Raw genomic sequence first — 22,323 nt, 5'->3', positions numbered from 1 at the left:
ATGTGATCGGTTCGCCTTGTCCCGGAGTTCTGTTTTCTTGCTCCTGTGGCAAATCCCAATCTTGCGGAGAACTGGCCAGTCGCTTTGAGAGGAACGATTCACACACCGTATTCTGTGCTTTATATGGGGGATGTACTTACTTGGCCTCGCTTCTACGGGCAGTGCCTTGACAGCTTCATTAGGTTTGGTCGTTCCCGAGACATGACCAGGACAATTACTCCATGCTCGGCGCCAACTCCGCGATGGCCCAATCGTCTCCCTTGTTGGCTTTCCAACCTGGCTAGAAGGAAGCAGGCAACTAATTTGGCCCAGCTTTGTTCGCGGCGATGTCCAAACTTGGCTTGTTGTGTTGTTGGCGTCGGTACCAACAGCCACGGTATTGTTGGTGTCGTAAACTGGAAACTGTGCAGAACTACCAAGTTCAGCACCTTCACATAATCCCCTGAGGCACCAGAGACTATGAGGACTTCATTCATACAGTATCATTCCTGGATGCTTGTCGGGCAATAAGTTTGTTGGTTTGCTTCTAGAAATTACGAGCAGCGCCATGTCCTTGCCTTGCACAGGGTGCATTCCGACCTACTGGTCATGGGATATGATGTTACTCCTTGTTACAGTCCAATCCCAGTTTCTGTGCCGGGTCGGACCCCCGGGCTGCGACCCATCAGTAGTGCATGAGACCAATTGTCCGCCGAAAATTCAGGCAACGGTGATAGGCGAGGTGTTTGATATAGTGGAGAGTCCAGGAGGCCTGGTTGAGACAGAAAAGATGCATGATAACGCCGCCAGCGACGGCAACTGGGCACTAAGACTGAACAGGTTCCCATTACCGTGGTCTGTGGCGCGAGTGGCTTCGAAAAGTGCTCCGTATTCTTGGTTTGATTGTGCTTGTGCCTTAGCCTCCAGGCTAGTGCCCTTCCTCGTCAGGGTTATAGTACCACGATGCTATAAATTGCCCTGATGGCGAGTTTGGCAGTGTTGTCAGTACAAGTCTCCTAACCTGTTCGTCAGGGATGCTCGTTATGTAGCAATCTGATCCGCCAGCTGATGTCTGCGCCCATGGACATGCCTTTGTATAATTTCAAGGCTCGTATCGGGGGTGTGCTCGATGCGACTGCGTGTAGCAAACAAATGGCTTGAGATATAACCGAGTGCCATCTTCATTGAACCCGCCTCTTGGCACATCGACGAATACCTGCAAGTTTGTACTGACAATGGATTCCGTTCGCAATATGTGTGAAAGTCGCCGGTCCCGTTACTCTTGAATCGATCCATGCCAGAAATGTGGTACCACTTGTGCTTGTGCTTGTGCTTGGGCCTTGTGGTGTGAGGGGGATTCCGTCTGGTCCATTCAAAGTCAATTCCCCTAACCGGGTTACCATGGGTTTTAGCGACATGGACTGACAGGCGCTTCACGTGGTTGCGTGGCAGTTTTGCCGATGATCAGTTCAAGAGAAAATCCCCTTGCAGGTATTCCATATTTTCAGTGGACCACAGCATCAAGGCCGGAATTGAAGGAGTTGGCTGTCCCCCACTAAAGAGGTCGAATTTCCTGATTTGCTGTGGCGTAGAGGTTGATATATGACAAGACAGATGACTATCTTCAATACCCTGTTAGCCTCCAGTGATGTTCCAGGGCGGCCTCAAATTTGTGAGAGAAGCACTCTCTGCTGGGCAGGGTTGGGTGTATTCGCTGGTCATTAAGCTTGGTGCCTTTGCCGACTTTACTTAATGATTTGCTGACATTCAACAGGGCACAACCTCAGCATCAGCCGGGAAGCGCGATTGTTTCATCGCCCACCAGGGACCGTACCAAACTCGTCATTGTCAGGAAAGGACCAGACAACTCAGGGGTACGCCGATGAGCAGGCTTTCCATGCATGTCCTTGATTGACTCTGGCATTACTTGAATGAGCAACAAGCGTACCAATTCAGAGGCAATTGGATTGGCTAACGCGAACTAGTCTGTGTTGGCACAGATATGTGTCGGCTGTCCTTGAGGCTGGCGGTTGAAGAATTGAGTCGAGTATGCATTGCATTATGCATGCGGTTTGACAGCCGATGGCGGACATTGACGGCAATTCATGACTCCATGTGCCATGTGGATTTTGCAGTCTTCGTGGCACATTGATGCACCCTTGGACCAGCCACAGGACAGCTGCCCCCATCTGCTGATGTCTTGTTGATTTTGTGCGTTCTTGTCTATGTCACCAGTCATGTTAGCCTTCTCGACGGGCCGTTCCACTTTACAAGCATGGCATGATCCGTTTTTGAGAGTTGGGTACTGTACTCCGCATACTGCGGAAAAGACGGGAGCCGGGGCGGATAGACTGAAGGCTGCAAAATGGAAACGGAGTTGATTCGCATTCCAATGCAATTTGATGCTTCTGTGAATGCAAAAGAGGAGAGGCTGGAGCTTGTTGAGTCACATTGTAAACCACACCCAGTCTGAATGGACAACCTGAGACTTGTGGTGGAAGGTGGAAGGTGGAAGGTGGCAGTTCTGCCTCAGTCATCCACTGTGCATCATGCACGAGGAGGCACTGGGTCATGCCTGGATTTCAACTTTGGGCCATCGCACCCCGAAAGCAGCAGCATATGTCGTGCCAAGGTCTGAGAGTGGTTCTGCGCTGTCCTCTTCACAATGCAATCTAACAAACTGCAGCGTATTTCTGTACAGATCCCAGCGCCATCACAAGACGACATGGGTTAGCAAACAATTGGACCTGCCAGTAAGGAAGAGGCTACACTAATAGTAGGTGACCCCCAACCCTTGGTAGGGTGCATATAGAATTTGATATCAAAGATTGGGGGACTGTTAATACCATGGGACAATTAACAAACCGCCGTTTAGTATTATAAGCGGTGAGAGACATGGATAAACTGGTAGTAATAGCTTGAACATTTACCAAGTCTTATGAACAGGCTGATATATTCGACCCGTCAATATGCTGGGATGTTGGCAATATAACCAGTCAGAGTAGGCACTCTATTCAGAACCCGAGGTCATCTCAGCGTCGTCACTCTTGTGCTCCAGCATTGATGGTATGCTGTCGTTTGCTCATGCCTCTGTGCAAACTAATCTTACCGTCGAGACCTAAATGAGCCATTGAGCCTGTGGTTGGCCTTGGGTCGCCAGAGATTCGTTGTCGTTCCAAACAATTATTCCAGCCCGGGAAATCTATGACCTACATCTTACCTCATTAGCCTGAATGCCCTCGAAAGAAGTGAATGATTCCGAATTACCGTTTGCAAGATGTGTGTACCTGGAGTTATCGTGGACACAGGTCAACATGCGAGCAAGATGCTGGTGACACTCTCCGGAAAAAAGCATTTTTGCCTCTTAAACTGCCTTGAGGCATCTGAAATTCCAGTACGAAATTACTCAGCCTTGCCATTGAGTACCTTTATCGTCAATGCTTGGAATGGCTGGCCGATGGACATGATCACAGCTTGAACTGGGAGCTGATATGAGTACGTCCTTAGCATCATAGCGATAGGTCTCTCAGGCTCGCATTATCTTGGAAGTATCGTAAGGTGGCCAACAGGCTTCGACTTGTGAAGTTTGCCATGATTGCTAGGCTTGTTGTGTATGCAATCCTGTGATTGCGTATATGTGTACACTCAACAGGAGTCTGGAAAGGTAGTTACTGGTTGCCAGACGGACAGTAGCACCTTTGCCAAGTTTGTACTTGCATGAAACCTACTTAAGTACTCAGTGATTTATTTTCCAGCGTCAATTGGTGCTCAAATTCAATATGCAACAACCTGGAACACAGTACGTCTCTCTGTTTACGGACGAATTGCCCGAGTCTAAAACGATTGAACAAGGTCGGTTTGACTTTCAACTACACGTTGACCTTTGTCAATCACTCCTTGCCAACCAATTTTCCCTCCCAGAATTAACTTACTATGCACCAGACAACCTTCCAGATTGTGCCGAACCCGTACAAATGTATCGAGCCCACATCCAAATCCTGCCAATTGCACTCCAAATTGTCATGAGCCATTTGGTCGGTCGCCAAGAACGAAAGCCAGCCCAATGTTCGAATAACACTTGCAAATGGGATCCATAGCAAGTCTCCAACTGTGGGCTAGATACCCAGGTAGGCAATTTTTTGAGAACTTACCCCATGCCTACCTTGAAGGTGGACAAAAGTTGACATGATACTTCCAGTCTGGTCTACAGCTCGAACTGCCCCGCGGGCGCCGCTGCCAAAAATTCCAAAAATTCCAAAAATTTTCGACCCCACCATCGGCAGCTCAAGCCATAGACATCATCGGGATCAAAAAGTTGCTTACGCCCAGCTTCATTCGAGTTTCGCTCAAAAAACTTCTTCCTTCCCTTCGTCTTCGCCAACTTCTGTGATACCCCGATTTCGCCAACCAATTTGCGGTTCTCGATATTTCGAATACTCTGCCAAGATGTCTGAGATTGTTCACCCTACTATCAAGGGTATGTCGTTTTTGTTTTCGCTCAACTTTTTTGCTACCCCGCGCTGTGAGGCACAAAGTCTCACTTTGCGCTACATGATGCCATTGCGATAGCCCATTGATGGATATCCTGCGGCCTTGTGCAAGAACTACTTTGAAGCCATTAATAGAGCTGCGCAATCACTATTTGGCGGCGTATGGTCGACTAGTCGTCCCATTGAACCGTCGCCTACGGCATCTCACGTTGCTTACTTGACAATTGCATGGCGCGACTATGAGGAGAATATATTCACTAACTCGATTCCAGATGGCTGGTTCCGAGAGATCTCGGACATGTGGCCCGGTAAGCACGCCACCAACTCATGACGGAGCTTATTCACGTTTTCCGCACGAAACTCATACCTCATCCTAGGCCAGGCCATGACCCTCAAGGTTGAGAAGGTCTTGCACCACGAGAAGAGCCAGTACCAGGATGTTCTCATCTTCAAGTCCACGGACTACGGCACCGTTCTGGTCTTGGACAATGTCATCCAGGCCACCGAGCGCGACGAGTTCTCCTACCAGGAGATGATCACCCATCTGGCCATGCACTCGCACCCCAACCCCAAGAAGGTGCTTGTCATCGGTGGCGGTGATGGTGGCGTGCTTCGTGAGGTTGTCAAGCACGACTGCGTCGAGGAAGCTACTCTTTGCGATATTGACGAGGTAGGTGTCGAATGCTGCTCATGCTTAATCTTATTCTATAGTTTATCCAAATGACACTGCGACACTGCACTCCGACTAACACCAGCCTACAGGCTGTCATCCGACTGTCCAAACAATACCTCCCCAAGATGGCCGAGGGCTTCAACCACCCCAAGTCCAAGGTCCACGTTGGTGACGGCTTCAAATTCCTCGATGACTACAAGAACTGCTTCGATGTCATCATCACCGATTCGTCCGATCCCGAGGGCCCCGCAGAGAGCCTGTTCAAGAAGCCCTACTTCCAACTTCTCCATGATGCCTTGCGCGATGGTGGCGTCATTACTACCCAAGGTTGTATGTTCTCTTTTTTTCTTGAGGAAAGTGAGAGGGTCCCTAGGAGCGGCAGAGGTTGATAGAAGGAAAACGCCAGTTGTCTGGCTAGCTGCCAGACCTCTAGCCTTTTCATTCTTCAACTGGTACTTCATAGAAGAGAAAAACGTACCGTCTCTCCTAGGGACTTTCCAAAAGCTAGCGGCTGCTTTCCTCAGCTCTGCCTCAGGTAGTCCCGAGTAGCATGACAATACGCGAACCTGCTTTTGTCGAGGGTCGACAAATTTGTCGATGTCCTCTACACTCCTACTACACCCCGCCCATACAAGGCAAAGGACTAGTATTTTGCTGACTTTTCCGTTTTTCCTGTACAGCCGAGAACCAGTGGCTCCACCTGCCTCTCATCACCCAGCTCAAGAAGGACTGCAAGGAGATCTTCCCCGTTGCCGAATACGCCTACACCACCATCCCTACCTACCCATCTGGCCAGATTGGCTTCATGGTCTGCTGCAAGGACGCCAACCGCAACGTCCGTGTTCCCCTGCGCCAGTGGTCTGCCGAGGAGGAGGAGGCTAAGTGCCGCTACTACAATGCCGAGATCCACAAGGCCAGCTTCATCTTGCCAACCTTTGCTAAGAAGGCTCTGCAATAAGTGACGAACTAGGATGGGATTGGCATGGAGGAAATAGAAAAAGAATGGCGGCAATTTGATGTATTGCAATGATTTGATATGACGGTAAATGGATCGGACACGGGCGCTGGGAAGCGCACAAAATGGCTTCAAGACAAGCAAACAGGAAAGATTCATCCTCAATCGTGAATTCGGACACCTTTTCAAACAGAGGATCCCGCGAATGTGGATAGAATAGCGAATCAACATTTTCCCCTTAAATGGGTTTGTGCACTGAAAGTGACTTGCCCGATATGCCCAGCCATCTTGATCAATCTGTTCGTTCTATCTACTCTACATTTTTATACGCCTTCAGCCAATCGCCTAAACTTGACTTTATAAACCCGGCTCCTCAAACTTCACACCCGAAGCACTCACATCAGTATAAACATCAAACCTCCTCTGCGTATTCAACGGAATATTCTTCCTCGCCTCCGCAATCGCACCCCCCTCAATCTCAGCCTCAATAATGGCCTCCTTCTCCTCCGCCTCCACCAAAACCTTAGCCATAGGATCAACAATCATACTATGGCCCCAAGCGTTGTACGAAGCGCTCATATCCCTCGCAGGACTACACATGGCCACGTAAATCTGATTATCCACCGCCCTCCCCTGCGCCAGCAACTTCCAATGCAGCGCGCCCGTCGTCAAGTTAAACGCCCCTGGGTAAATCAGCGCAAACGCACCCTTCCTCGCAGCAATCATAGCCAGCTCAGGGAACCGCACGTCATAACAGATTGCTACGGCAATGGTACCATACTCGGGCAAATCAACCAAGGTGACTTTATTCCCCGGGCTGAGAACCTCGGACTCCTTGAACGTAATCTTGCCGGGGATGTCGATATCAAATAGGTGCACTTTTCGATGGGTGCCCAGTAATTTCCCATCAGGCCCAAATATCAGGCTCGTGTTGTAGTGCTTCTTTGTGTCAGGGCTGAATTCGGGAATAGACCCCCCCACGAGGTAGATTTTATTCTCGGATGCCATGGCGGAGAGGGCGTGGTAAGACGGCGACTGCTCGCGTGTAGGTGGTGAGGGGAGCAGCGTCTCGGCGTAGTCTGGGAAGTACTGGCATCCGTAGGGGGAGTTGAAGCATTCTGGGAGGACGACAATGTTGGATCCTGCCTGAGCGGCTTTGGCGACCTGCGAGGCTGCGTGTTTGAGGTTGGCGGCCTTGTCGGCGCCGGAGGCGAGCTGGATGCATGATAGCTTGACGGGCTTTTTGAGCACGGATGACGACATTGTGCGCTGGAAGTGGGTGTGTAGAAAGGGTGATATTGAGGGGAGGGGACTTGGTGATAGGGGGTTTACTCGGGTGAGGGTTCTGAGTTGTCGTCGGAGGGAGGATGGTGTTCGCATTTCGTGGGGTTCACGATGAGATGGACTCGAGTTGGAGGAGGGTTTTGGGGAACGGAGGTGGAAGGCCGTTGCGATTGCGGAACATTGAAGCGGGTGGTGACGGCACTGGTGAATGTGGGGTTTTGGGGGTCAACTGTTGCAGTGCCGGTCCGAATAACGGATACGGATTGGCATTGAAGAATGGTGCCTGGTGCCTATGTGAGATCGGATTTAGGTTGATGTACTCTTCATGTATTTTTTCTAGTTAATAAAAAAGAATTTACTTGCAAATGCCTGTGGTACTTGAGAAGGGTCATCAGTTAATACCAGGGATGACATTGCACCAACACATACATATCACCTCCTTCGCGCATGTCAATGACCTGCGTTATCGTGGCCCTACATTTAATTTGCTGGCTCACATCATTTCAATCGCTCTCTCAGCTAGAATTGACATTCCGAATAGCACAGTCCTTGTGTCCTTGATGCAGAGGGTAGCCGGTTTTAAAACCTTGCAGCCCATGGCCTGTGGGACCCTGGTTCGTGAATTGTGACTTACACGAGGTGAGCAACCAAATTTCGGTCCGTCCATGACAGGCACTTCAATAGTGTTTTACATGAATTGAAAGGAAATTAAAACCAATACAGCTCCTTCACGAAAGAAAGACGTACATCGAGGCAGAATCAGCAGAATGTAGAAACACATGTATCTAGGTTACGACAGCCGTCCAAGTTCAAAGTTTCAAGCTCGTCCAGTCTTCGGTCAAAGGTATTTGGATATATCCAGGTATACACCAACACAGCTCAATGTGCCTCAGCACATAACGTGACATGCGATACCTTCCTTGTTCAGATACTTTGACCCTCCTCTGTATCTAATAAAGCCAATTTGGTCCCCGCCAAATCAACACCACGTACGCACAACCGTATTCTTAACAGCCAACGGGAAGAGCACCCTGATCAGTAGCCGTCTGCGCAAGCTTAACTTCAGCGGCCCTCCTCTTCACAAGACCAGGCAAGACCTTGCCACCGCCCTTGTTCCACTGCGGCAGCTCATTGGCAATAACAGTGTTAGGATCCTCACCGGCATTAAGACGCTTGATGAGGGTAGAAGACTTGGCGGCACCGCAGCCAATGTTGAATGCCCAATCGACCAGAGCACCATACTGGTTGATGTTGAGCCGAACATTAGACCCGGTTCCAAGGGTGATGCACTGCTGAGCGGGCTGCATTTAAAATGTCAGTAAGGACACACATACCAGAGCGAAGGGACAACGCACAGTAATGTCGCTCTTGAGCAGCTGAGTTCCGGTATCTTCGTTCAGAGGGAACGGGAACTTGACTTCGGAGCAACCTGAGTTTTGGCACTTGTGGCCATAGCCAACCGTGGGGTAGCCAACAGGGTCAGGCTCTATTTCACGGGCAAGAATCAGCATTTTGAACATGGCAAGTCGTGAAGGGCATCTAGATAGGTCGTAACGCACTGGGTGAGGGTACAAAGCCCTCAGAGTCCCTGATGAGTTGGACGGTAGCATCGTTGATAGGAGGTCCAACACAGGCGCGGCGGTTGGGAGCCGCAAGGGCAGTTGCTGCCAAGAAGAGGGCGGTCGAAAGCGACAATTGAACCATTGTGACTTGAATCAAGGAAGATTGTATTAACAAAGTGTTAATTTTCTTAGTATAGAACAGAAGTCACGTAAGACCAGAACAAGATACGGTTTCGCAGAGCAGGCTCCGTCTTATTATACACATCTCCCTTTGCAAGTGCTTGGAATTCCAAAATAGAAACATCGCATAGCCCATCCAACCAAATACCAGCGTTCTTCGCAAGCAAGGCAACTCGCAATAAGACCTGAAACCCTGACGTACAGCTATTTCCCCATATATGTTGCGATCGACGCCTAGGTCCAGTTTAGTTGGTCCAGCTTACCATGTCGATCAGATATGTACCAATGCGAGAAACCCGAACAGCTGAAAAGACGAATTTTGGCCACCCAAGACATTGGATTGAGGGCTATTGAAAAGGCATTTTTCGGCATCCGGGCTTACTTGTAGATCTGCCTTGGGGGCGATGAGATCGACGGTATTACGTAGGGTAGGGTCTTTGGGCAGTTGAGTATGGGGCCCTGGGTTCACGTGGCGGGTAGTGAGAAAAGGGATTCGGTTGAGTTTGTTTTGTGGAATGAGATGTGGAACGATTCGCAGATGTGATCTGTGAGGGTGGTGGTTTTAGATGCTTTATCGTCAAACCTTGTGCTGTGGAAGTCCGTGATGCAATTTCGTATACTATAGTTGAGTACGACCGAAGGAAGGGAAGAAGAGGCAAAGACTTGGTCAACGTGCAGACTCTACAATGGACCACTTTGTATTGTAAGTGTGAATACATTCTGTATCAATTAAAGCGACTTCTTCTCTTTGACAATTAGTTTTAGTTGTTGGAGGCTGGTGTTGTGTCCAGTTTCAGCATCGCATGTCCCGATTCGGCCGACTCGGCCTGAAGAAGCATTCAATGTTGTGCAAGACTGGAAGTAAGCGAGTAGCTCCGTTCCCCATCAAATGTCTGGTGCTTGCAGTTGGCAGAGCCGAACCAGACCCTTGTCCACCAGGCAGACATTTACCTCCCACAGAGCAATCAGTCTCGACACCGCCACGCAATCAACAGCTTCAAACTCCTTCATCAACGTGTCTTCTACACTTTGTTGTCCACGCGACAACACCCATTGCACGCCGCGACCATGACTCAAGTCTACGTATACTCGTCGGCCCTGGTGGCCTTTGCAGCCGGTACGTGAAATCCTTATTCTTGCCCTTACCATTTCCTGAGGCTCCCGCCACCTCCAGCCAGTCGCGCCCCGCAACGCAGCGTAACACAATGACGTCGATGAAGCACTCGAACCAAAACGGCCACGAGAAACGTCCAAATGCGCAGCGCTGCATTGCTCGTCATTGCGGTTATGTAAATGGAAATGAGCTCATATACTAACGAGATGCAGCGACCGCCATGATTGTCGCATCCATCTTCATCCCCAACTGGGTGTCATACTCCGTCACAACACCCAAAGGCGACATCGTCGAGAAGCACATCGGTCTACACAAGAGCTGCTCGAATCTCGATAGCCCTACATGCAAGGAATTTCCCACCGCCGACTTGTGCCAGGCGGGCGAGCGATATTTCTGCGACATGTGGAAGACGGTCGGGTTCATGGCCTCGCTGGCCGCCATAATGTGTCTAGCCAGCTTGGTCTGCTTCCTGGTCGTCATGAGGGGCGGCAAGTACAAGCGCGAGACTGGCTGGCCGTTTGTGTCCGGCATGCTGACCTTGGTGTCTGTTGTGGAGTTTGTCATTATTTCTCTTGTGGTATGTTGCCCTCGTATCCGCTTATAGTCCTCGTTTTATTTGGACATTTCGTTTGGCGAATTGTAGCTTACTGTGTTTAGGCGTATCTGTATGATAATGACGATCAGTTTACTATTCCTGGCTGGAACCTCGATGTTTCGTGGTACATTAGCACTGCCAGCGCTGCCATTTCTCTGCTTGCGGCCGCGGGTCTAGCGGTGTCGGCCTATCTCTTGCCTCCCGAAGATGGATATGATTTTCTGGAGGATTCGATTGATGCTTAAAGCACAGAAAGTAATGAATTTGCAGTTTACGTCTTGGCGCTGGGTTGTTTCAGTGTTCTTCCCGCAGCATACATATATCGGGGATTTGTGTTTTGGCGTTCAAGAGGGCTTAATTCTTGTACATAATTTCACACCACAATTGGGGTCGTATTTTCGACACTATAATAATACATAATACTATGCAAGTTGACGTCTTTTGTGCAGCTCTTGTCCGTGGTCAACCGAAATACGACCCATACGACCACGCATCACCTGCCCTTCCGATAGTGAGATATTTTATACAGCCAATGTATAACACTCAAACTTTTATATCATAACATCATATAAATAAGAAAAGCTAACTAAAACAGGCAGTAAACCAGGCTGTAGCCTATCTTGTCGGAGCTCCCCGTCGTGTCACATCCTGCATACAATATCACCCCGCTGTGGAGAGAATCGACGTGGGGTGGCCAGCAAAACGACCTCGACCACATCTCACCTCGTTCACAGAGCACTTATATCCCTACGATCTCGACGCCAAACGAACTCAGCACCATCGTCTACAAATAATCCAACAATAGTAATCGAAAAGTTCAGAGGCCAAACGCCGAAAACACCCACCAACCGCCCGATCACGTCCCCACCATCACAATGACCACCTCCGGCCTCACAACCGAACAACTCACTTCCTTCCACCAAAACGGCTACCTCATCATCCGCAACGCCCTCCACCCCTCAACCGTAACATCCCTCCTCAACGAGACAAACTCCCTCCTCACCAACTTCCCCCTCGCAGACCACCCCCTCACACGCTTCTCAACCGGCGAAAAGACAGACCACGTAGGCGACGAATACTTCCTCACGTCCGGCGACAAAATCCGCTTCTTCTTCGAGGAAGACGCCTTCGACTCCGCCGGCAACCTCACAAAGCCCAAGGAGAAAGCCGTCAACAAAATCGGCCACGGGCTGCACACCCAGTCCGCCCCCTTCGCACACCTTATCGATGGCCCCGCGCTCAGACAAGCAGGCGAAGTGAGTCCCGCGGATGTAGCCCGATCACTGGGCTACAAGGACCCGCGGTGTCTGCAGAGCATGGTGATTTGCAAGCAGCCCGAGATAGGGGGCGCGGTGCCGCCGCACCAGGACTCGACGTTCTTGTATACGGATCCGCCTAGTGCGACGGGGTTCTGGTACGCGCTGGAGGATGCGACGCTGGAGAATGGGTGTTTGAGTTTTCTGCCTGGGTCGCATAGGTGGGCGGCGGTTGAGAAGAGACTTGTTCGGAAGGAGGGCGGTGTTGGGACTGAGATGGTTGATAATACGGGGAGGAGGTTTCTGGGGGAGGCGGGGGTTCGTGGGGATGTGGACGGCGAGTATGTGCCTGGGGAGGTGAAGGCGGGTGATTTGGTGTTGATACATGGGAATTTGTTGCACAAGAGTGAGAGGAATACGAGTTTGAAGGGAAGAATTATTTACACGTTTCATATTATCGAGGCGGAGGGTACGGAGTACGATGGCCGGAATTGGTTGCAACCGCCTGAGGGGGGGTTCACAAAGCTGTACTCGTAGGTAAAAGGTAAAGACGTGCTGGAAGTATCATCGTGTTGTTTGGTATTCGTGTTGACGGTTGGATACCTCATTTAGGGCGAGATGGGCAATGGTGTAAATGTCATTGTGCTTGCATTGCTGCTCTCAACTATTTTCTTCCCAGCCATTCTCCCTCGTACACATAAAGTATACTCGCCAACACGACATTCGGGTATCTATCTAATTGCCCCCACATCTGACATTTTGCCCATGTCATAAATGGTACAGTCTAAATATCCTCCAAATACATTCGTTCTCATACACATCCCGCGAGGGCCATTGCATCTCTCGTCTCATACATTAATCTAATCATCATCGTCGGCACTGTCATCATCCGAGTCCGACTCGCCGGCCGACGAAGACGAAGATGACGATGAGCTGCTTGATGATTCATAGCCATCGTCCTCTTGAGCTTCTGCTTCATCACCGGAGTCGGAGTCTGAATCGTCAGAGTCATCAGAGGAGCTGCTGCTCGAATCAGAGTCGCTGTCAGACTCCGACTCTGAGCTGCTACTATCGTCCACGTTCACCCGCAACTTTCGTCGGCGTCTCGATGTCCCGTCATTTAGCTTGAGTTGCTTCTCGCCGTCAGTGCGGACTGTGGTGTGATTCTCGCTGGTGGTGAAGGTGTTGTCGGAGGATTGTGTTGTGCGGCTGGTGTCCGTCTGTTCTCCGTCTGAGAGCTCGTCAAGAATCATTTCTGCCCTCATTCGCTTGACGACCCGGCGGATAATAACATCGCCCGCTTCAGACGATGCCACAAATTCAACTTCGTCATATCCCTTTCGCTTCTTTCCGATTCGTGTCGCACTTAGCAGGTCGGACAGTAGTTGCTCATACGACTCTTGTTTGGCGTCGAGGGCCCCAGTGCCCGCTGGGAAGCCCGAGGGGCCATCTGCAATATCCTTCGTCTTTATTTCCATAGCAGTCTCTCGCAGCCTCGTCCTCACAAATCCTTTCAGGTCGCGTATATACTCATAGAAAGTCGCAATGTTTTCTGCGGGGATATCATCGGCGTCAAATACCCGGTCGATAAGTAGAGACTGGAAATTCTTGTTGAACTTCCAGCTGTCACGCGACGATTTCCACTGTTGGAGATAGTCAAGGGCCGGCTTGATGTCTTTTGGATTGACCGGCGGCTGTTTCTTGGCAGGGCCCTTGCTCTTCTTTGATTTGGCTGGCTTGTCCTTGTTTGAGTTGTGTGATGCGGATGTGATTCCGTTCTTTGTCGGAGTGTCTCCAAATGTGACTGTTTTGGATTTTTTCTTGAGATTTGAGTTCTTCTCAGCACTCCGAGGGAATTCTTTGTCCGTTCGGGCCTTTTTAATAGATGAGGATGAGTCTGTGGCCAGCGGGGCTTCACTCTTCCTTTTGTTCGACTGGGCTTCGCGCTGGGTGCTGCTTGGGTGCCCAACGGCCGGGGTGCCACCATTTGCAGAGTCTGTTGCAGCACCGGGCTGCTTGAGCTTAAGGCCCAATCGTTTCCATGCCGGCACCTGCTGTGCTGTTGTGCTCTGCGACGACGTCATTTTGTATCAGGTCGAAATCTTGGAAATTTTTCTCGTTGGTGGTTGCGAAAAGTGAGGCAAGACGACGGATTGGGCCAAAGTCGGAGAAAAATCGTCACACGAGCCTCCTGTTCGCAAGGTGGTCGGTTCTGCAACAGACCTTGCGTTGCGTTGCGTTTTCGAGCTTTTTTGTTCTTGTGACGTTATGCGAGATCTCACACCTCGTGGCCTTTCGATTCCGCAGAATCTTTGGTGTTGTCCTGGATGTTTGGAGTTAAAGTTGCTGCAGCGTTGAGGCAGGTGTTGCGTACAACATAAACTTCCCGACTTTTTTTTTGGGTCTGATGAAGACCCCGGTCCAGTCTAAAAAACGTCCGCCCCTCTTGCTTGCTTCTCAGAGACTGGATGGCTAGAGTGTCCAACTATCTAGTTCATCGCTCATCCACCCAAAAATTTTCGGCAGAATCCAATAAAAAATTTCTAGCAGGTCTGATTGTGGAAGACGCTCGGATCGTTGCATAAATCTGCTCCTGTTGTTTCACGGCTAATAGGATTTCGTTGGGCAGCAAGCGTCCTTCCTGACTGCGCATAGGTGGAGTTGAGGCAGCACAGAAGACCCCACTGCTTGGAGCTTGGTAAGTGTTCCTGTTCTTGCTGCCTCAGGCGTAACGAATGTTTGATAAGGCATCAACCCAGCCTTGCTCGCAAGCTTCCGTTGCCTTGTGCGGCTCCAGGCAAGCTCATGCTAACGTAACGCGTCCAGACATCGACAGCTTCCCTCACCGTCATCGAACATCCAGCAACGTATATCCATTGCTCTCAATCTTTCATTCGCCTTGAGCTACTGTTAAATACTCAATCACCTTTTATCGTCGTTTAGCCCTGGGCAGGGCCTTTGGTTATTCACAATGTCTGGTCCGTCATCCCACACCAAGCTGGAGCTACAGCTTCTCTCTTGATAGGAGTTGTCTTGACCTAACTTTTGCTTGTTAACAGCCAGCGCTTATGACCGACACATTACCATCTTCTCCGACAATGGCCGTCTATACCAAGTTGGTACGTTCCGCATCGAATAGTTTAAGGGTCTACGGCCGCCCTTACCGAAGCTCAATGACCTGCGAACAAAATAACTAACCTGCACAGAATATGCCTTCAAGGCCATCACCGCAGCCAACATCATGTCAGTAGGCGTCCGAGGAAAGGATTGCGCCGTTGTCTTGTCGCAGAAGAAGGTGCCAGTAAGACAGATCTTCCATACAATGTGATGAAACGGCATCATGCTAAGCACCCTCGCAGGACAAGCTTATCGACCCCTCCTCCGTTTCACACATCTTCCAGATTTCTCCCTCAGTGGGTTGCGTAATCACTGGCTCCATTGCCGATGCCAGAGCGTTTGCCCAGAGAGCCCAGGGCGAGGCTGCCGAGTTCCGCTACAAGTTTGGATACGAGATGCCTGCCGACGTCCTCGCCAAGCGATTGGCCAACATTAGCCAAGTTTACACCCAAAGAGTGCGTATCGTCTATTTCTGACAACGAGTATGGCCTTCCTTTTTTGTGTTCTGACCATGGATTACAGGCATACATGCGTCCTTATGGTGTTGCTACGACCATCATCTCACTCGATTCCGAGTTCGGCCCACAACTGTACAAGTGCGATCCCGCCGGATACTACATTGGATATAAGGGCACCGCGGCTGGCCCCAAACAGCAGGAGGCGCTGAATCATCTGGAGAAGAAGCTTCGCAACAAGGATTGTGCCGAAGGTTCCTGGGAGGAGGTCGTGGAGCTTGCCATTACGACCCTGAGCACAGTTTTGAGCATGGATTTCAAGAAGGGAGAGATTGAGATTGGAATCTGCGGCGGTCCTCGCACTGACGGCAAGGAGGGTACCGATCCCGCATTCCGGATGCTCACCGAGGAGGAGATTGACGACAGATTACAAGCTATTGCGGAGAAGGATTAGATTTGACGCCTGTGCAGAAGTGGTGGGAATTGTACAATACATCTTCCGATAGAGGAAATGGCATGATGGTTTGAGAAATGCCGTGTCGCGACGGGCAGCTAACGACTGTCAAATAGGGTGCTCCCCATTGTGTGATTGCTTGACAAGAGCGGGTGTTGCATAGACTTGGAGGATGTGAACTAACTGCGTACAGTCGTCAGGGCTATACTCGCGAGAAACGAGTCAAATTGGCGTCATGTAAAAATACATGCCACCGGCAATATGCACCTTGATCTTGTTCGATTGTCATCGCTCGACTGCGAGCGCGCCAGACAGGTCACTTATTGCCCTACACATTCGATCCTGAAGCGATTTCGAGGAACCATTATCAGTACTCTGACAAGTGAAGTACGGCGTGCTTTGGGCATGTAAGGAATCAGCATTGACGTTTTGGGACAGTCAGCACTCTGCTCCTGAGCAGCCAACTTGAGCATGCCATCAAACAAAACAATGTAAGTGTATCTGTCATATTCGTTGACACCGCCACCGTTTTCTGTCATTCTTGAGTACAGTTTGTCAGGCTTTGCGCCTGTTATTTGCCTGTAGTTATCTTTGCTGGAGTAAAAAGAGCTTATATTGATGCTTGGTCGGTATAGTTCATATGGGAACCCTCCCGCTCGTACCAAATCGTTTCTCTGTTACAAGATGTGATCCTAGGCTGTTTTGTCAGAGCTCGGGCTAACAATCCATATTGAGAATGAGTGGGAAATTCCGCTACCTTTTCCAGTGTTGTTTCTGGGTTGAGAACATGGAAGTGTTTGTGTAGTGGTGAGATTGTTATGCCGCGGGCACTGCGAGCCCTATTCCGGTGTGGTGATTGGTATATCATGGCTTTGAGGCTTGATGTAGATTTCTGGGGTAAATGAAGACGGTACAAACGTGGCCTAGAAATGGAAACAAAGATTGAGGGCATTGATAGTAATTGGGTTCTGTAGATGAAGTTAGTTGCCTACCCTACACGTATAGGCGTAGCTACTGGGGAAAACATCTGCTTCCAGGTGAAGAGGGCAAGCAGCATATGTTCACCAGTCTCGTTGCTACCATGTCTTTGTGTCTCACAAAGAGTGTTGGTTTATAGGCTCGATCAGGTTTAGTTGCTGTATTGGTGAGTTGACTTTGTCTTCCTCCAACATTGTAACTCGATGCAAGCATTCCGTGCATGCTCCCTGCTGGGTGCTACTTTTCCTACCAAGGTAGCTGCGCACTTAGTATGAGATGACACCTTGACGGCTTGGGCAAAAGCAACTTTGAACTTCACTATTCAAACCAATCAAGACGTCTGAGTGACACTCGAGTTCACCGTCGAGTTGGCCGCGTAAGTTGAGTCCCAATCATGAACAACCTTGCAGTAAACCCTGCAACCTCAACCACAAGTAGACCCAACTTGGCAACGCAATATTTCTACCCTCGCAGCCTCGCAGTCCATACCCCGTTATAGCACAAGCAATATTACTTGAATTTACCGAGCAAGCGGATCGACACTCGCTTGCTAAAAACCCAGCATCAATTTCTCGATGCCAATTCCCATCGAGGACTTTCCGGATCGACCCAAACACAACGTATCACCCACATGGGCATCCCCATCGCAACCGTCATTCTGTCATCACGCCCACATATCCAAATCTACTAGCTCCCCCTTCCAGACCCCAAACACCACACACACCAAGACCATTGGACAAAACCCATCTTCCCAATTCGTAACCCCTCCCGCCCAGTCTAACCAATACATCCAAGCCCATCCCCAAATATGGTCACCCTCCTTCGTCTCTCCTCCCCAAAAGGCCTCCCACACATGCACACAGCCTCAGCCCTGCCTGTTCAACGGGCGAGCCCGACCATTCGCCCGCCGGTGTCTACGGCCCGGAGCGGACTTTCGCGTGGCTTTTTGGTCAACCGTCTCTTGGGTTCCAGCTGGACAGGGATCAAGTCTGTTAAAAATAAGATGTCGCATTGGAGTGCATTGCATTGCAGATAACAATGTGCTCCATCGACTTGTATCGACAAAATTGGCCCCGGTTGTCTGCCCGCGAGACATTCCAGGGGACTGGGCAGAACAGAACAGAACCTTGTCTGTCAAATGTCAAGGTGTTCGCCAATAGTCTTGCATGGCGGGGGTTTAGAGAGAGTTGCCTTTCGGAATTTGACGTACAAGGCTTAATTGCACCCACTTTATGTTTTGCTGAATTTTTTTCTTTGGTTTCGGTTCAGTTAAAATTTGATAGAGATCGTCGCTGGGACCGTTTTTTATATTGCTTGTATTGAAATCTTAATGGTCTAATGGCCCAGTCTCCGTTGACGACTACGGACTGTACCGACGAAAAAAGAAAAGCGCAACTCTGGTAAAATTGTTTGTCGCCGACTGACATGGTTGTGGTGGCCGATTGGGGCATTCTGTTGAGACTGAACAATGAAGTTTGGCGTACAGTAAACGAACAATGATTGACGATGCACACAAACTGCTCGGTCCATGTCCACAATGGGAAACGACGCAAACTTGCCCACCAATCAATGTTGGTGACAGCTTGCACTCTGATGTTGATGTATTCTTCGACGTCACCAAGATTATACATGAGCCAATGACTTGCCCAGGCCACAAGTCCGAGGTAAAACTGGAGAAGCTGGTGGTTACTCTAACTTCCAATCCATGATGCCAAGCGAGGTATCCCTTATCCCGATATTGACGGCCAGTTGCGCGTATGACATGTAAGGTTCATCGCATTTTTTTTTCAGCAGGACCACGTTTATCTGTCTCACATCTTACATGCGTCTTGCACGTCGCACCCGCCGAGGCTGACTTGAAGCGAACCGAAGCTACGCGAAGCCAAGACGGGAATATCGATCCATAAACGTCTGCTCCTCTGCAAATAGTCGCAACGACTACGCTGCCACCTTTTCGTATTTTCACCAACTGTCCCGTCCCGCAACATGCTGCTCTGCCCAATTCGGAAGCGGGCTGCATCTCATTTGGATCTTTGGGAAATCGAGGCTGTGTCCAAAAAATCCCAAGTGGGGCTCCATACCCCTGGAACTTGACGACAGCACACCCACTCATCGATTCCGTCACCTCCGGATCCAAGTCAACCTCACTTGACTTCACGGACCTCACTTCACCACTCGCTCTATACACCACATCCGACCAGACACTCTCCTCCAGCAAACTCCCTCCCCACCCAATCACAATGGCCGACGACAAACCCCCCGTCATCAACTACGTCCTCAGCTTCATCCTCGTCGGCTTGGCCTGGGGTCTCACCACGCCATTCATCCGCCGCGCCGCTCGCACTCACCAGCCCCCTCCGCATCCTACTCTGGAACTACCATCCGTCAAGAACCACTGGCTGAAGAGCAGGTGCTATGGCGCCTTCTTCGCCGTCATTGATCTGCTCCGAAATCCCAGATACGCCGTGCCCTTACTGTTGAACTTGACGGGCAGTGTGTGGTTCTTTCTCCTCATTGGACAAGCTGGTATGCAACTTGAAATTTGTTTGCTCTCCTTGTATTTTATTTATTTCCTGGCCGACTCTCTGTGACAAATCGGGTGCTTTGACGAGTTGTCTTGGAGTTGCCAAGACATATTCATTTATTTCTGTTGACCAATGTGGACTGATTTGATATATCTCTTGTAGAGCTGAGCTTGACTGTCCCCATTGTAAATACCATGGCCTTTCTTTTTACCGTCCTGGGTGAATGGTATGTCGAGGGAAAAGTAATTAGCAGAGGTAAGAAAAACTATCCCTTGCACCTTGGCTGTTCTGTTCTTTGTTTCATGCAAGTACATGTCCACTCATTGTTAAGCAGATACTAGCGTGGGAATGATACTATCCCTTGTTGGAATTGCGTTATGCGTTCAAAGCAAATCTTGACCAGGTCAACTGGCCACTGTGTATTCAAAATAGGAGAAAGAGTGCCCCCATCCATAGACTCTAATATCCCTTGTACCAATATACCTGTGCCTCGCTGAAAATGCCCAATGTGAATGCCCCATCCCATGCCGTTACCATAACACAAACCAAAGCTACTCTCAGATGCATCAAAACCAGGAAAAATAAAAGAATGAAATGAATCGGTTCGCCTTAAGCAAGAAAGAAAAAAGACAAGTTCCTCCCAAATCAAACTTTTGTGGCCCTTATCCCTTTGAGTGTTTGCATCAGGCAGTATAATTCAGAACAAAACGTGCCAAAGCCATATTCAGTTCTCCATGCTCCCTCTATATGCAATTCCCAAGTACAAAAATGCATTGCTTTGAAATCCAACTACCATGAGATGACCAGCATCCCTCCATGTTACCTCAATGCTCGCTTTATAACCCGAATGCCATGTGCCTAGCTGCTAAAAACATCAAACTTTAAATGCTCGTTGTCGTGTTCGTTTCTTGTCGTGAGGTTATTGTCTAGCCGAGCGGTCATTATTCACATCCTCTCGCCATGGTTCTTAGGAGCACAACCGTTCCGGCGGTATGTAAAGCATATGGTTGTTCCGTGGATCCTCAGTGGTTGTCATCTATCGTCGTCGTTGTCTCAGCCAACGCAAGACGCTTCGCAAACTGGGGTCCTCGACCGTCCATCGGCCAAGCACTTGGTCAGATGCCGCTAGCTCGGCATACACGCTTTCGTCAGTGATTGAGGCGAGCTCCTGCGAAACAGTCAGAATATATCCCTCGGCGCTTGATGATCCTTCACTCAAGTCTGGTTGTTCTGAAATGGCTTCTGACATACAGCACGGAGCTGGCGATCGCAAGCATGTAGTTGTTGCTGGCTAGCCTGTTGTGGTCTTTGTCCCTGCAGGATCAGGTCTCGATACTCTAGCCAACGCTGAGCAGCACATTGCCTCATATAGATCTTTTGGCCCTCGTGTCTCCTTGAGAAGGCATCTAGAAGAACCCTGGTGTCCAAGTTAGATGTGATATTCTCGTGACAAGTGCCTTGTTGCGGAGACCAGACTCCCCAAGAGAGTTACGGGAAACTTACTGCTTCAGCTCTGCCTTCGTTTGCTCTTCCTCGCCACCCTCTGCTACGGGTACTCTGGTGTCGGCGGCGCACTCCAGAATGTGGTGACCGTCAAAAGCGCATTGACGGAGCGCGTTCCAACCCTCTGTGTAATAGTCTTCTGCATTTTCGGGATCAGAAGGTGCAGACGTAATGTAGTACTGCAATGTGCGGAAATCGGATAGAATTTCAGCTACTCGCGCCGTCCGGCATTCGTTTACTATTGGAAGCTTATTGTTAGAGTAACGTAAAATAGTCTGTGGTTTCTTTAAGTTGTCATGGGGAGTTTGTAAAGACTTGATGTACGCATGATGAGACGGAGCATTGCAAAATGACGTCAGGTACAAACATGGTTAGGAGCAACATATTGCACAGGTGTTTGAGAATAGGTCATAACTTCAACTTACATCCATCCATAATGCTATAGTCTGTACAAGCAAACGATGCTGGGTTGTCTTGGTAATAAAACGAGGTGTCATGAGAAGATAACAAGGTCCCAAAATTAGGAATATGTGCAGACATGACGGCAAATTAAGAAGCACGGAAATGTGGTGTGTATGAGGAGGTGGTGGATGGAGTATATAAATTATCTGTCGATCATGAACCAAAAAGCACGAACAGGGTGCCGAACCAGCCGGCTTTTTATTGATCTGGGAAGCCTTGTAGTTAATGAGGTCAAGGAGAAGAAAGGAAGAACTATCGTCGCAAATTAGAAGGCAAGGAAACGCGGCCACTTTTCACAACCGTAATAGGGCCGGTCCAACGTTGAGCTTGTGTGTCCCAGCCAAGCTCCCCAATGCAGTAACAATGCCAGGGTCCCCCACCCGGGAACCAAGCCGCCTTGTGCATCATGATCGTCCCGTGGGCATGTTCGAGGATCCCATTTTGGGTCAGTGTCCAACGGGAAAGCTAAGACCTCACCCAAAGTCTCGGTGCCTGTCGTCCAAATCGGCTAGTGAACAAGCTCCTTGTCGAGTAATGGCGTATCATGGGTCTTTGGAGGACCTGTGGGCCCTTAGATGGCGGCCCTGAGCATCCATGAACAACCCACAGCCGCGACGAGAACAGACGCCTCGACCAGGCTGGGCTGGTCAGCTCGTACAAGGCGGACCGCAGAGCCAATAGTATTGCGGGCCGCCAGATGGACACACAGTTTTCCATGAACTCATCGGATACGCTCAATGC

General features: G+C 49.8%; 13 protein-coding genes across 13 annotated transcripts; 8 read left to right on the top strand and 5 right to left on the bottom strand.

Annotated features, from left to right (window-relative positions):
* Positions 1-123: 123 nt before the first annotated feature.
* VFPPC_17533 (hypothetical protein) lies at positions 124-438 on the top strand (the record flags this gene model as incomplete). Its single annotated transcript, XM_022429233.1, has 1 exon — positions 124-438. The coding sequence occupies one exon, from the start codon at positions 124-126 to the stop codon at positions 436-438; it is 315 nt and encodes a 104-aa protein (XP_022285740.1).
* A 776-nt stretch (positions 439-1,214) lies between these two features.
* VFPPC_15607 (hypothetical protein) lies at positions 1,215-1,585 on the top strand (the record flags this gene model as incomplete). The annotated part of the gene is made up of 2 exons (XM_018293360.1): positions 1,215-1,227; positions 1,332-1,585. The coding sequence occupies 2 exons, from the start codon at positions 1,215-1,217 to the stop codon at positions 1,583-1,585; spliced, it is 267 nt and encodes an 88-aa protein (XP_018147231.1).
* A 661-nt stretch (positions 1,586-2,246) lies between these two features.
* Positions 2,247-2,516, bottom strand: VFPPC_17534 (hypothetical protein; the record flags this gene model as incomplete). Its single annotated transcript, XM_022429234.1, has 1 exon — positions 2,247-2,516. The coding sequence occupies one exon, from the start codon at positions 2,514-2,516 to the stop codon at positions 2,247-2,249; it is 270 nt and encodes an 89-aa protein (XP_022285739.1).
* A 1,909-nt stretch (positions 2,517-4,425) lies between these two features.
* Positions 4,426-6,100, top strand: VFPPC_03126 (spermidine synthase; the record flags this gene model as incomplete). The annotated part of the gene is made up of 5 exons (XM_018282668.1): positions 4,426-4,456; positions 4,742-4,777; positions 4,847-5,139; positions 5,232-5,472; positions 5,823-6,100. 5 exons carry the CDS (start codon positions 4,426-4,428, stop codon positions 6,098-6,100), a joined length of 879 nt encoding a protein of 292 aa, XP_018147230.1.
* Positions 6,101-6,454: 354 nt separating this feature from the next.
* On the bottom strand, positions 6,455-7,360 carry VFPPC_03125 (nitrilase family protein (Nit3); the record flags this gene model as incomplete). The annotated part of the gene is made up of 1 exon (XM_018282667.1): positions 6,455-7,360. The coding sequence occupies one exon, from the start codon at positions 7,358-7,360 to the stop codon at positions 6,455-6,457; it is 906 nt and encodes a 301-aa protein (XP_018147229.1).
* A 1,028-nt stretch (positions 7,361-8,388) lies between these two features.
* VFPPC_03124 (lysozyme) lies at positions 8,389-9,085 on the bottom strand (the record flags this gene model as incomplete). Its single annotated transcript, XM_018282666.1, has 3 exons — positions 8,389-8,682; positions 8,737-8,867; positions 8,941-9,085. The coding sequence occupies 3 exons, from the start codon at positions 9,083-9,085 to the stop codon at positions 8,389-8,391; spliced, it is 570 nt and encodes a 189-aa protein (XP_018147228.1).
* Positions 9,086-10,191: 1,106 nt separating this feature from the next.
* VFPPC_03123 (pre-mRNA splicing factor) lies at positions 10,192-11,077 on the top strand (the record flags this gene model as incomplete). The annotated part of the gene is made up of 3 exons (XM_018282665.1): positions 10,192-10,240; positions 10,450-10,814; positions 10,895-11,077. 3 exons carry the CDS (start codon positions 10,192-10,194, stop codon positions 11,075-11,077), a joined length of 597 nt encoding a protein of 198 aa, XP_018147227.1.
* Positions 11,078-11,707: 630 nt separating this feature from the next.
* VFPPC_03122 (phytanoyl-CoA dioxygenase family protein) lies at positions 11,708-12,625 on the top strand (the record flags this gene model as incomplete). Its single annotated transcript, XM_018282664.1, has 1 exon — positions 11,708-12,625. The coding sequence occupies one exon, from the start codon at positions 11,708-11,710 to the stop codon at positions 12,623-12,625; it is 918 nt and encodes a 305-aa protein (XP_018147226.1).
* A 323-nt stretch (positions 12,626-12,948) lies between these two features.
* VFPPC_13397 (proteasome subunit alpha type 6) lies at positions 12,949-14,172 on the bottom strand (the record flags this gene model as incomplete). Its single annotated transcript, XM_018291174.1, has 1 exon — positions 12,949-14,172. The coding sequence occupies one exon, from the start codon at positions 14,170-14,172 to the stop codon at positions 12,949-12,951; it is 1,224 nt and encodes a 407-aa protein (XP_018147225.1).
* Positions 14,173-15,059: 887 nt separating this feature from the next.
* Positions 15,060-16,114, top strand: VFPPC_03121 (proteasome subunit alpha type 6; the record flags this gene model as incomplete). The annotated part of the gene is made up of 5 exons (XM_018282663.1): positions 15,060-15,066; positions 15,148-15,207; positions 15,295-15,389; positions 15,448-15,660; positions 15,728-16,114. The coding sequence occupies 5 exons, from the start codon at positions 15,060-15,062 to the stop codon at positions 16,112-16,114; spliced, it is 762 nt and encodes a 253-aa protein (XP_018147224.1).
* A 3,218-nt stretch (positions 16,115-19,332) lies between these two features.
* Positions 19,333-19,683, top strand: VFPPC_13396 (hypothetical protein; the record flags this gene model as incomplete). The annotated part of the gene is made up of 1 exon (XM_018291173.1): positions 19,333-19,683. The coding sequence occupies one exon, from the start codon at positions 19,333-19,335 to the stop codon at positions 19,681-19,683; it is 351 nt and encodes a 116-aa protein (XP_018147223.1).
* A 970-nt stretch (positions 19,684-20,653) lies between these two features.
* Positions 20,654-21,660, bottom strand: VFPPC_03120 (hypothetical protein; the record flags this gene model as incomplete). The annotated part of the gene is made up of 4 exons (XM_022428312.1): positions 20,654-20,785; positions 20,869-21,034; positions 21,121-21,358; positions 21,546-21,660. 4 exons carry the CDS (start codon positions 21,658-21,660, stop codon positions 20,654-20,656), a joined length of 651 nt encoding a protein of 216 aa, XP_022284595.1.
* A 147-nt stretch (positions 21,661-21,807) lies between these two features.
* VFPPC_17535 (hypothetical protein) lies at positions 21,808-22,170 on the top strand (the record flags this gene model as incomplete). Its single annotated transcript, XM_022429235.1, has 1 exon — positions 21,808-22,170. One exon carries the CDS (start codon positions 21,808-21,810, stop codon positions 22,168-22,170), a length of 363 nt encoding a protein of 120 aa, XP_022285738.1.
* Positions 22,171-22,323: the final 153 nt, after the last annotated feature.

The sequence above is a fragment of the Pochonia chlamydosporia genome, chromosome 2, assembly GCF_001653235.2.
Source record: "Pochonia chlamydosporia 170 chromosome 2, whole genome shotgun sequence".
NCBI classification, from domain to species: Eukaryota; Fungi; Ascomycota; class Sordariomycetes; order Hypocreales; family Clavicipitaceae; genus Pochonia; species Pochonia chlamydosporia.
The sequence above is the reverse complement of the archived record's forward strand: the minus strand, read 5'-3'. Positions and strand labels throughout refer to the sequence as shown.